The 12,331-nt window shown below is 35.1% G+C and overlaps 1 protein-coding gene across 3 annotated transcripts in view; it reads right to left on the reverse strand.

Moving 5' to 3' along the window:
* Positions 1-12,331, reverse strand: part of LOC129219650 (protein FAM107B-like) — a 212,030-nt gene that overhangs the window by 96,490 nt on the left and 103,209 nt on the right. The window contains exon 1 of one of the 3 annotated variants that reach the window (XM_054853920.1): positions 2,520-3,964. The exons of 1 other annotated variant lie outside the window; for it this stretch is intronic. In XM_054853920.1, coding sequence (XP_054709895.1) covers positions 2,520-2,597 — 78 coding nt within the window. In that variant the 5' untranslated portion in view covers positions 2,598-3,964. Of the gene's footprint in view, positions 1-2,519; positions 3,965-12,331 lie in introns of those variants that run through there. One more of the 3 variants, XM_054853921.1, reaches the window with a different exon arrangement.

Below are 12,331 nucleotides of genomic sequence, written 5' to 3' on the forward strand. Positions count from 1 at the left end.
AGAGGTCACTGTGACCTCCCAAATATTCCCTCGTTCGGCAAATTTTGTTTGACAATTCGGCAAATTTGGGGACATAATTGCAATTTTTAAATGCCCAAATATACCTTTTCATCACATTTACTTATATGTGCATCATCACATTTACTTATATGTGCATCCCTGCATTTTATTATTCGGCAAAATTTGGAGTTTCATTTGGCAAATTGAGGTTTTCCACCCTCCCAAAGATTTAACTTCTGGGCGCCCTTCGTACGTCTCTTAATAAAAAAAATTGTGCGTATTGTGTGTGTAGCGACCCATACTTCCTTGCACAGATAAATTGTATGCATAATTTTTTATCTTAACTTGTTGAGAATGTTATTGCAAATTTTAGAAACATACTGCAATATTACTCCATATCAACAAACACATTTTCTCTTTTTAATTTAGGAAATTGCATCGCAATATTATCATTTTGAATAAACATATATTTTGCTCTGAATCTGCACTTTGTAACTCGCTAAAAGAATAACAATCACAGTCCAGAAAATAGTTTCATTAAAAAAACATATTCACGATTAATAGAATAAATATGATAAAAGGCCAGTTTTTCAGCGAGTAGCGATTCTCTAATAACGTTTAAGGGGTCACAGTACCTTTTGAACATTTTTTTTTAATTTATGAATATTGTGTTTTTCTTTGTAACACACTTATTTCGCAAACAATTATTTTTTTCAAAATCTTAAAATATTGCCCACATTTTTTAAAAATTTCAAGAAATTAGGAAAATTTCAATTTTTTAAAATTCCTAAGGCTTTTTTGTTTTTGAACTTATTTAAAAAAAGATTTTTGCTAAGTAATCACAATATTCATCTCTAACAATCTGTGCATTCATTTGTTTATATATGTATTGGAACATTTTTTGTGATTAATTATGTAAAAAATCGTAATTAAAAAAAAAAAAAACATTGTTTTTAAAGGTATAACATGCTCTAAACATTTGAGTAATTTATAAAATGCTTATCTAAAGCGCAGTTTTGTTAAATATATTATCCTGACTGCAAAAAGTATTACTTTAAAGCTGTACCTTTAATTAAAAAAAAAATTCTTAGGGATTCCAATGACATTAAAACACAAAAAAACGATCACCGAGAAAAAGCAGTTTAAAGTTTTCTTTTGCATAAGACATAGCGAGCATGCCCTAAAACTACTCATAACTTTTTAAATACTTGAACTAAAGCGATGAAACTTTTCCCCTGTGTTTGGAATAATTTGTAGTTTTGAAATAAGCAATAAAATATTTTTTGATCGTTTGATCATTTTTTAGGTACTGTGAACCCTTAATTTATAATTATTGGATTGCTTTGCACCTGGACCTGATGTCTAGAATTAATTTATCAGATAAATTAATTCAATTATAAAATAAATTAATTCTAGCCATATAACATGGAAAAGTTTAAAGTTATGTTTATTAACATCGGTAAATTCTGCTGTGTGCAGGAAATTGAGATCTTAAAAATAAAATACGATTTTTTTTGTTATAGTAGAACATCTTGTTTTGTGTTGTTGTTAGAGTAGCAATGCTACTCGATTTTAAGGCAGAGGGGTACGGCTTCCGTTTAATCGAACGCCTACTTCTAGGTGGAAGTCTGATGTAGAACACCTTAATAATTATCATTTTTTTCTTTCTGAAAGCTAGTTTTGAACCGTACTACATCGGCAAGAATAGGTGCTGATAGTTGGAATGTTATGTAATGATGTCAAATCATGGCGTAAAATAATGTCACTTATTACACACCATTAAATATAAATAATGAAAGCAAAAAAAAAAAAAGGAATACTATTTGTATTAATATAATAAATTAAACAATCTAACAAAATAAAAAGTCTTTTTTGCAGCGCCTTTTAGAAGTAGTCAAACACTGAGCTTATCAGTCCCGAATCAAGTGGGCTGCAAAAGTAACAATTTAAGTGGACCCAATGTTTACAAGTTTGAGGATCCCCGAATCTTAACTAATAATATAGCTGAAAGTCTGTATATCTGTCTGGATCTCTGTGACGCGCATAGCGCCTAGACCGTTCGGCCGATTTTCATTAAATTTGGCATAATATTAGTTGGCAGCATGGAGGTGAGCACTTCAAAGCATTTTTTCAAAAATTCGATTTTGTTCTTTTTCTATTCCAATTTTAAGCCACCATTGAGGGATTTAATTTTTCTGCATCAATAGCGAGCGAATTACCATAACATGGACGAGAAAATTACCTTAACATGGACGAGCAAATTAGCATAGCATATTGGCGAGAAATTCATCATCCACTATTTGTAAATATACATGCGAACCAAATGACCTTTTAATTTTTTACTACGAGCAAAGCCGTGCGGGTACCGCTAGTAATTAATAAATAAAAAAAAACTTCGAAACAAACAAGATGAGAGCAAAGGTAACTAGAATCTAGAATTCTTTCTATACTTGTTCTAGTTGCCAATGTAAAAGAAATAAAGGTATATTTTATCAATCATAACAGTCTAAAATATTTACCTTTTTCTTGTGATGTTTCTTCGGTTGCCCATTTTCGGCACTTTCTTGCAGGGAAACGGTAGTGGCATTATTTCCCATGTTAGTGAATAAGAAAGCTAGCAATTAATTTCCAAATTCATGACACAAAACGACATTTCTATCCAATGAGTCTAGGACTTCTGACAGTGTACTTCCAAATACGAAACACAAGCTAAGAATAACAGAAGTCGATCAGCAGCAACCAGATGGCCGGAAAAATACTATCGATAATGTCGACTAAGTTCCTTTCCCTTTCTCAAACTAACTCCCCCGTTAGAACAACAAAGATAAGAGAAAATTCAAGAACGGAATTTCTGCTTACTGGAAACTTTGTAATCAGAAACAACACCAAAAATGTTTGTTCTCGAAACGCAGCAACTGTTAAATCTTATATTTCTTGACACATAGATAACAATTTCAAAGATAAAATTTTAGCATATCACAGTCGCTCTACAAATTTCATTAGCTTAAGCTTTAAATGTTTTGTGCAGATATAATTCAAGCAATCGATGAATTAAAATACTAGTGATGCACCAGCCAAAACTTGAACCAACTGAAAACTTGATTTTCTATTTACAGGCATTCAATCAACAAGTAATCAAAAGCTTTATTTTTCCTCAATAAGTTTACCGCCTTTGAGACAAGGAAAAAAAATATCAATTTACGATACTTGACGGCACTTCCTACTCAATTGGTTGTCATTAATTCTTCCGGCACACTTTTTCTTGCAGCATCACTAAAAGATTTGAAGGCAAAACTTGATCAATTTATAAGTCATACGATGTTTTTTTTTTTTTTTTTCAAATTCGAATTTTAGTATTGTGGTTGAGCTCGAAATAAAAATATAAAACACTATTTATTTTCCGGTATAACTGTACTTGTCAATCAACACAGGTTACATAATTTAAAAACTGCACTAAAAGTAAACACTTTATAGGCTTAATTTGGCAGATAAGTCTATATTTTTGCGATTAAACATCAGTTACGAAGCTTTAAAGCCCTTAATCTCCTTTTGCAAAACAACTTTTCAAGATTTTCATAAAACTTTCACAAACAAAATAAAACTTATCTCTATTGGCACGGAGTGTGATTTGGCAACTGAATAGAACACTTTGACTAGAAATTGCACTTTTGCAGAATGGAAACACTGCTTCAAAAAAAAATCGAAAAATCAGCCGAAAGATTCAAGACGGTCACTCAGACATTCCCCAACACGTGGAAGCTCGATGATTCACATTCGAAATAAGTTTATCCTTCACGAGGCACATCCTGTTGCATTGTTTACATTTTGAAATTTTGCATTTGGATATCATTCTACTTGCAGAAACGTACTTTTCTAAACAACCTGCCACAACAAGTTGTTTATAAAGATCACAGGCTGCTCGACCTACTGCACAAAAAGCATCGCGGCGTGCTCAAACCGGTCTGGCGATCGGATGAGCGAGTGTCTGCAGCCGGGAAAAAGGTAGATTCTTTCCTCGCTCTGCTATTGGACGGGGTAGGAGACGGAGGGGGAAATCAGAATCCCTCACGTGACGTCACAATGCCGAATCGAGCTGCTGATTCGAAGGAGGTGACATATTTGAACACAATAACAATAAATGAAAGGAATTTGTCAAAGAAAGTTTACAATTTGCTTATTTTTAATGAATAAAAGTTAGCAAGTAAAGATCGTCTTAAAGACAAAAAAAAAAAGGCATTAGCACCCCGATGGGAGGTCACTGTGACCTTCCAAAAATTTCCTTATTCGGTAAATTTTGTCTGAAGATTCGGCAAAATTTCGAGCTCCATTCTGCAAAATCATCATCACTCGGCGAAGTTTGGAGTTCTATTCGGCAAATTAAGAATTTACGCACTCTCAAGAATTTAAATTCGAGACACCTCTGAAAATAGTGTTCATTTCAACAGCTTTAACATGAAGAAAACGTTCCCTGTGTCGGTGTCCCCCCCCCCCCCAGAGTAATGGCGCCCCCTCAAATGCAACGGAATTTGTTCCCTCCAAAGGAGACTACGATCACTCAAATGAACCTGAACCTTCTGAAAAAGTCAATGGAAAAAGACTGCACTCCTCCTCTCGCGACACCCCTGTCTTGTCTATAATTAATAAGAAAAATATAAAGAAGAACGAAAACAAAGGAAAAGATGAGAGAAGAAATGCACATAGTAATTGAGTTTTTTACATAATTCCTACTACGCACCATTTTATTTAACTACAACGACGCGAAATTAAAGTATGTGCCACAATTTTCAACCTAGAGTAAATGATATTTTAGATTCATTGTTTGAAAACATATATTTTTTAAGAATCTTCAAAGAACAGGTCAGTTCTTCAAACAATTTAGGTTATTTTTATTTTATTTATGTTACGTTTCCACACGTTTTTACTCGAAAATATTTCATGAGAAATTAGGAAGGAAAAATAGAATCTTGTATTTTGAAAATTTCTAACTTTTCAGGAAATAAATTTACACATTTATACGAATACAGAAACAAGAAAATTAATATGTTGTGCATTGCATAAATGGTTAGAACTAAATCATTGACGTAATTTCTTGGCAAAAAAAAGTAGTAAAATGTAACCAACATTTAGTAAGTGCAGTTACGTAGAAGTACTGCTTAACTTTTATCGCAATCATCGTTTTGAGATTTTACTTTTTATTCAGAAGTTCTATTCAAAAATGCAGCGGCTTCTCTAGTTCTTAACTGAGTACTAGTACTGAGACAAAGGCGGCTCAAAAGCAGGGGCGGATACAGACTACCATTTTTAGGGGGGAATCATGCTGAAGAGTAGAGGATTTCGGATGCGAAAAATTTCTGAAACTGCTTGGGTTTCAATAAAAGCACCAATTCGGAAAGGTAGAAGGCACTTAATAAGGCTTAGGTATTACTAATTCATTTCATAAGCAATGAAAGAAAGAAGTGTTTGAAACATTCACGCCTAAAAATATTTAATGAATTGAGAAGCTTATTGCAATCGTTTATATTTTATTCATCAAGTATTTAAAAACAATAAAGATGAATAATATTGTCAACGGTTTAGGGGAGGGGGGATATGACCACCTTGACCCTCCCCTTGTATCCGCCACTGCTCATGAGAGGACACCGATTTCATTTCCGTACAATTCATCCGACTCGATGAATTATGCGCTGAACTTTAAGGTTGGCTTTTTGACACAAAAAATTCGATGAACGAAGGATTAAAGATTCTATTTGGATAGGGGAGAGAAAAATTGGCTTGGGAAAGAATATGAACCTAAATTATGAAGTAAACTCAAGAAAGGATTATCTTTGGTTAAGGGAGGAGGGCACTTTGAGGTCTTAAGTATTTTTCCAAAATTACCAAGAAGTGTTTTAAAATTTTTAGCTAATTTCCTGCATGTCAAGTGATAAGAAAAGCTATGCCAGTCAGAGTATACTTTCCAAAAATGCAAACTTTCAAAAATCATTTTCCATGTACAGATATTTTTTCTTATGGAGTCGGATGATTGAAAGGGAGCAAGATAAATTTTTTCCGCTACTTTTTTGTGACTGCTGCATGCTGCTGCACAGGGAACGGAAGTTCAAAACTTTTTATTCATGGAAGAAAGTACCTTGTGATCCCGAAACAAGTAAACAAAATATTTTTACAAATTTGTGTTTTATCAATGCTTATTTCATTATTTTAAACGGATTTTTTAAAGTATAATAGACCAGGGGTCTGTAACTTTCCTGAAGTTAGAGTCATATTTCTCCGGTGTGGTTCATTGTTTTTTTAAGAGCCAAATAGTACACATATTGGGAATGTTAGAAAGTATAATGGCAACGGTTACCCGCTATTTCACATGTATTTATTGCGAAACTAAAATATTTTATTTTACGTAGTAACGGAACGTACAGTTCATCCTACATAACAGAAAGCTGCTAAACTTATTTTACGCAGGGTGCCCACAAAGGGGGATTATGGCGCACGTTGCGCCATCAAAATGGGGGGGGGGGGGATTTTAAAATTGCTTTTTATTTATTTATTTATTTTTAATTTAAATTAGTAGGTACTTATTTTATTTTATTCTGTTTATTTTTTATTTCATTTATTTAGTTTGTGTGTGTGTCATTGGCGTAGCACAGAAATTTTCCAATAAAATAATAATTAAAAATAATTAAATACATAAAGAAATAAAAATATTAAAAAAAAATATTTTTAAAAAATAAATAAAAAAAATGAAAAAAAGAGCTAAAACAAAAGGGGGGAGAGAGTTGAGGAAAATTTTAGGGGGGAATTTTCGCCATTGAATTTGGGTGGGAGGATGGGCACCCCGATTTACGAATAATTAAAATAGACCAAAAAGTAAAATCGTAATTTCAGTAGATTACATAGCTTAGCTTAAAATTTAAGTTAAATGAGAAAAAGGCAAACATGTAATGTTAGGGAAAATTTTGAGGTTGAGGAAAGAAAAATTGGTTCTACTTGGTGAGTGCTCAAAAGTTGCATGTAACTTAATAGACTTTCATCATTAAGGAGGGGTGCCCAGCTGGGGGGGGGGGGTCATGGCACAGACTGCTTCAGTGGTTTTAGGGGTATTTTCTCTTTTTTGGGTGGTGACTCTCGGGATATTCGTGGTATTGGGATGTGGGGGGCGCTCTTGCCTCTAGGGGAGGATATTCAGCTTTCATTAAGCTTACTTCATAATTTGTTTCTGATAATGATTAGATGTGAATTGTTCACAGTAGAACGTAGATCTTAAAATTGTCAAGGCAACAAATTAATGTATGTGGAGTGGAATCGTCCTTTCCTGCCATGCAGGAAGCAGGAAATTGTGAAGTGTCTATTAGGTGTCTCGATTTCATGGTCAAACAGTACATGCTTGCTAACTGCCGCACAATTTTTATTTGTGCGCAGGATTATTAAAAAACGTTTGAAAATGGCAGTATTGCAGCTAATTTTTCAGTACTATTAAAATAAGAGATGAAGTGTCATAAGTATTGATTTTACCGAGACGCACGTTGCCGATCCCTGATATCAGTGTCAGATCTTAGATTTTTCCTTGTCGGAAATCTTGAAACTGCCGCCCTTACCCTTCTCCCTTAAGGATTTTATCTGGAGTTTCAACGAAAAAAGCCATAGAAAAAAAAGGTGAATTTGTCGCTCCCAAGAGTTGCCACCCGAGGCAAATGGCTTCTGACTGCTCTCCCCCTAGATCCGGCAGTGCCTGAAAAAGAAAAATTTCTTTCTAGGCAGTGCCGGATCTTCGACTTTTCCGAACCGAAACAAAACTGCCGCCCTTACTCATTTTGATTCAAGTTTTGTACATCGAAAATAAACGAAAATCACAGAAATGGGTGAGTTTACAAATCCCAAAAGTTGCTACCCGGGGCGAGAACCCCGGTTTGTTCCCTCTAGATCCGGCACTGAATGAGCGCAATCAGAAAACAGACCCGAATGTAGGCAATTGCTATTCAGTGCTCGAGCACAAAAGACAGTACAATTGATGGGACGCCCAAGTCCTTTAACTTACATTGTTAGGGAGATATCATTCATAGAGAGGTTAACTCGTGCGAAATTGTGGAGTATTAAGCAATGAATCAATGAATCATTTTTTTATATTCCATTATTAGCCAAAAATTAATCGTTGGCGGACTTTGGCATCTGATCAGGTCCGTTGGATGGAACGCAAAGGAGGATTCAACGGCTGATTTTGGAGGGCGTCATTATTGGAAGGAGATGTTCGAAATACAATATTAGAGTACAAATAGGGGGGGTTGAGGGGAATTTTTGCGAAATGTAAGTCCCAAAACTCAGTATTGGGCTATACTTGGTCGTCTAAAGAAGGGGGGGGGGGGGGCTGTGTAGTGGGCAGTTGTAGAAGAAATTAACTCTGTAACTTGCAATACTTAAAACGCTACTAACACCCCATATGTTTATGACCATTTTTTGTAATGCCATAACCATTTGTTGTAATGAACGAAATTTCAAGGAAATATACTTCAAATATGCACAAGAAAATGGCACAACAAATGCCATTAAAATTACGAAATCGATCCCAAAAACTTTAGAAATTGCATTTAACAAAACATCAAAGTAGTTTATGGCATATTTTTGTAAAATCATAAAGTAATATTCTAAGTAGAATTGGATAACTTATTTTCAAGAGGCTAGAAAAAAACTACTGTGATGAATAACTAGTAAATTCGTATTTTATCATAATTTTAATGCAATCGAAAAGCAAGCAAATGAAAATGCTTTGAAAAATGAAGAATAAAAATCTCAATAATAAAATTAATGCTTTAAAAATCCCCAATACACATGCGCTTAGGCAAAAAAAATGGACAAAATTACATAATAAATGCATTATTATTTACTTGAGCTACTTGTAAAACTATGGCTTGTTTCCTTGTTTGTGCTGGTGAGGCGCGTGTGGAGCGACAAATTACTACTTCGTGCACAACAGGGACGCCCCCGATGGGAGGTCACAGAAGGTCACTGTGACCTTCCAAAAATGTCCTTATTTGGGAAATTTTGTCTGACCTTTTAACAAACTTGAAGACAATACGGCAATATTACATTTTTTTTTTCTTTCTTCAAATAATGCCTAATGTATCTTCTCATTAAATATAGGTGTGTATGTTTGCTCGTATTTTAGCATTCGGCCCTCTCTCTGAAAATTTCAGTTCAGGAAGACCCCAGGCACTTCCAACACTTGAGAGAATAATTAAAAATTGGTTATATGTTATTTAGCTCACTAAACATAATTAAAATAGTAGTTTGGGAGAAAATAAGTTGGAATTTTTCCGAATTCAAACGTACATTCGTTCTCTAGAGACATTTTAATCCATTAGTAGGTAGATGTCAGTCTCAAAGTGACGTCACCCAGTGCAGATAAACGTCTAGCACTCCAATATCACTAAACTTCTGAGCCATCACACAGAGCCCAGGGCCTGAGCCGAGGCCCCCCCAAATGGCAAATTTTTTTTTTAGCCAATGGCTACATTTGCAAGATTTGACTACGGGGCGGGAGGAGACGAAAATGTGTTTGGTTTAGGGCTTCCCGATATCTTAATCGGGCCTAGAGAGAGTCAAGCACTTCTTGAGATGGTGTCTGCCCATTATCTCGTCTGTCTGACAGAGTAGGCTTCAAAATAAGCTGTCATAAATGCCATTGCGGTGTAGGTGACTCCCCAGACAGTCGCGGCCAAATGCAAGTCTGAACTGCGCGATAGCCTTTTCACGAGGTTCATCTGAAATTTTTTGTTTAAGAACGTCATTCCAACTCTTGGGGGGACAACGGAGACAGCGTTCTATTTTCCATTCTATTCAAAAGAGACTTTTATGTAAAGTTTGGCGGAGTGAAAAGAGTTGTCACGTTGTCAGTACCTATCTGCTGTACTCTCCGTATGCATTTTAATTTTTTTTGCCAAAATATCTGCTTATTTATTGCCGAATATTCCACAGTGTCCAGGGGTTCATTGAAGACAATAAGTGCTCTTGTGCTCTCAGTCCTTTTACACGAATTTGGCATTTTACAATATCTCTTAAGATCGGAATATCATTTGATCCAACAGCCTGGATGACAGCATTATAGTCCGACAATATGACTGTATTTTATGCTATTTGTATGCTCAAATGGATGGCTTGATCGGTTCAAAAAAAAAAAAAAATGCATTATTAAAAAAAGAGACAGAATAACCTTTGGGGGGGGGGGAGGGGTCTTTTGACCAAAAAAGAAACACATGATCACCATTGTCGGCGATTACGACTTGATTCTTCGATATCGATTTTCAATGAAACGGTCACCTGTTGTCGACTGACCATCGCCAGTCTAGAGCTGAACCGAGGACCCTTACGAGTTGGAGCCACTGCAATCGCCAATTAATTTTGCTTTTCGAAGTCGCAATTTCATTCGACCAAACATGGCGGAGCAGCGGTATGTTGAAGAAACTCTCCTTTCTCTGAGCCAGGTGATGCGGATTTCCCTCGACAAGAGGGAAGGAAAAAAAAAACCTCGGTGTCTTTTCCCTCGTCTTGTAGCCGGAGCGGATTTGGAGAAATTGTTATTAAATCTGCAGCATCCGCCTTGGGTGATTGACACGAAATATGCTAAGAAGTGGCAGATCGAGACGCCGATACGCACATAATTGCTGACAGCTGTTGCCACTTTTTCCCCCTCCGATTCCGTAACAAGAAACAATTAAGCTGTTCATATTTTATTGAACTTGAGTAAAAGGATTTAAAAGCGTTTGATTAAAAATAATGACCGTTTTATTTTTCTTTTCTTTTCATTTTTAGAAGTTAAAAAAGGGATTAGTGCATTGCTCTGTACAATTTTTATTGTGTAAACTGAAGTCAAGGTGCCGTGCCAAAAGTGTTGTGTGTGTGTAGGCCGGGTTATGGCGCAAGCTGCGCAACTATTTTTTTTTTGGAGTATTCCTAGGGGTCTTTTTTTCGTTCTTTTTGGGGGGTTTTCGCTCTTGAAGAATATTCTACAGCAGTTGAGGGGGAGTGCGTCTTCCCTCTCGGGGATTTTTTTTTCCCGGCGTGAAAATATACTGTGGTAGATTTTAGAAGAATGAAATGCACAGAAATAATTAAGACCGTGATATTGATTCCATTCCATAAAAGAAATAACTTTCTAAGTATAAAATGGGAGACGTGAGAGAAAGAAAGTGTGTACCTACTATTTTAATTTTATAAATTTTAGAATGTTTTACAGTTTGAATTAAAAAGTGTTAAGAAACATTCAGATGCAATGTTTTTCAAAACGCACCCCCCCCCCCCTTCGCCTTTTTCACGATGGTAATATTTTATTTAAGATACAAAAGTGAAAATACGCTTGTTTGAATTTTTAGGCGTATATTTTATTTTAGTACGAAAATATCCTTGTTAAAAATATCTCTGCATATATAAATGCGCAGTTTTTTTTTTTTGCTCTTAAAAATGTATTTATGAAGCTAGGAAGCTTCTCCCTTGCTCACTTTCATTCTTCCATCCCCTCGATGATTGCGACGACGTTCAGTTCGCTACATGAGTTATTGATATTTAGATACTAATTTAATAAGTTTTGTTGAAATGTGTACATCGACGGACGAAAAATGTCCTTCACTTGACTTCTTGTCAATGTTCGGGGGGGGGGGGGGGGAGAGCCGGATAGATTTGGAATCCCTGAATTTATAGCACCCATTGGCCACTGGCTACTCTTTATTTACTTTTTAATTATCTGCACCAAACTGGGTGAAGAAAATAGACTACGTAATATTAATGTCAATTGCAATTTTGATGTGCTATACTGGCAGTAACCAGTTACGCACCCAAAAGGGAAAAGAATACAGTTAAAAACTTTTCTGAAATGATGGAAAAATGAACACAAGTAAAAATAAGGTACACAAAATGAATAAATAACTTATTGAAGAAAATCCATAATCAACACTGCAACTATTCTTAACTATTGGAAATAATAGAAAAATTAAAAACCGATGGAAAATTACAATTATTGTGCGGGTGCAACTGAAGTTGACAAACAAGTAAAAGCTCCCAATATTAGAAAAAAAAAGTGAATGCAGAAATGCCGACTGTTTAAAATATATTTCGTTTCCTTACATTTGTTTATTCTTAGGACCGGGTGGAGATGCTGGTAGTAGTAAGAAATTTGTCTTGAACCATTTTAATCAAACTTTTATATGAAAATTACTAAACCTTGTTTGAAAAATAAAACTTCAACAAATTCTTACCTGCTCTATCAACGGATTCAAAATGTATTTGAAAGGTAAATAGTGCACCTGTGTATCTATATTTATTAGAGTTAAGAGTTAATTTAAAATCTAGG

Source organism: Uloborus diversus, chromosome 4, assembly GCF_026930045.1.
Source record: "Uloborus diversus isolate 005 chromosome 4, Udiv.v.3.1, whole genome shotgun sequence".
NCBI classification, from domain to species: domain Eukaryota; kingdom Metazoa; phylum Arthropoda; class Arachnida; order Araneae; family Uloboridae; genus Uloborus; species Uloborus diversus.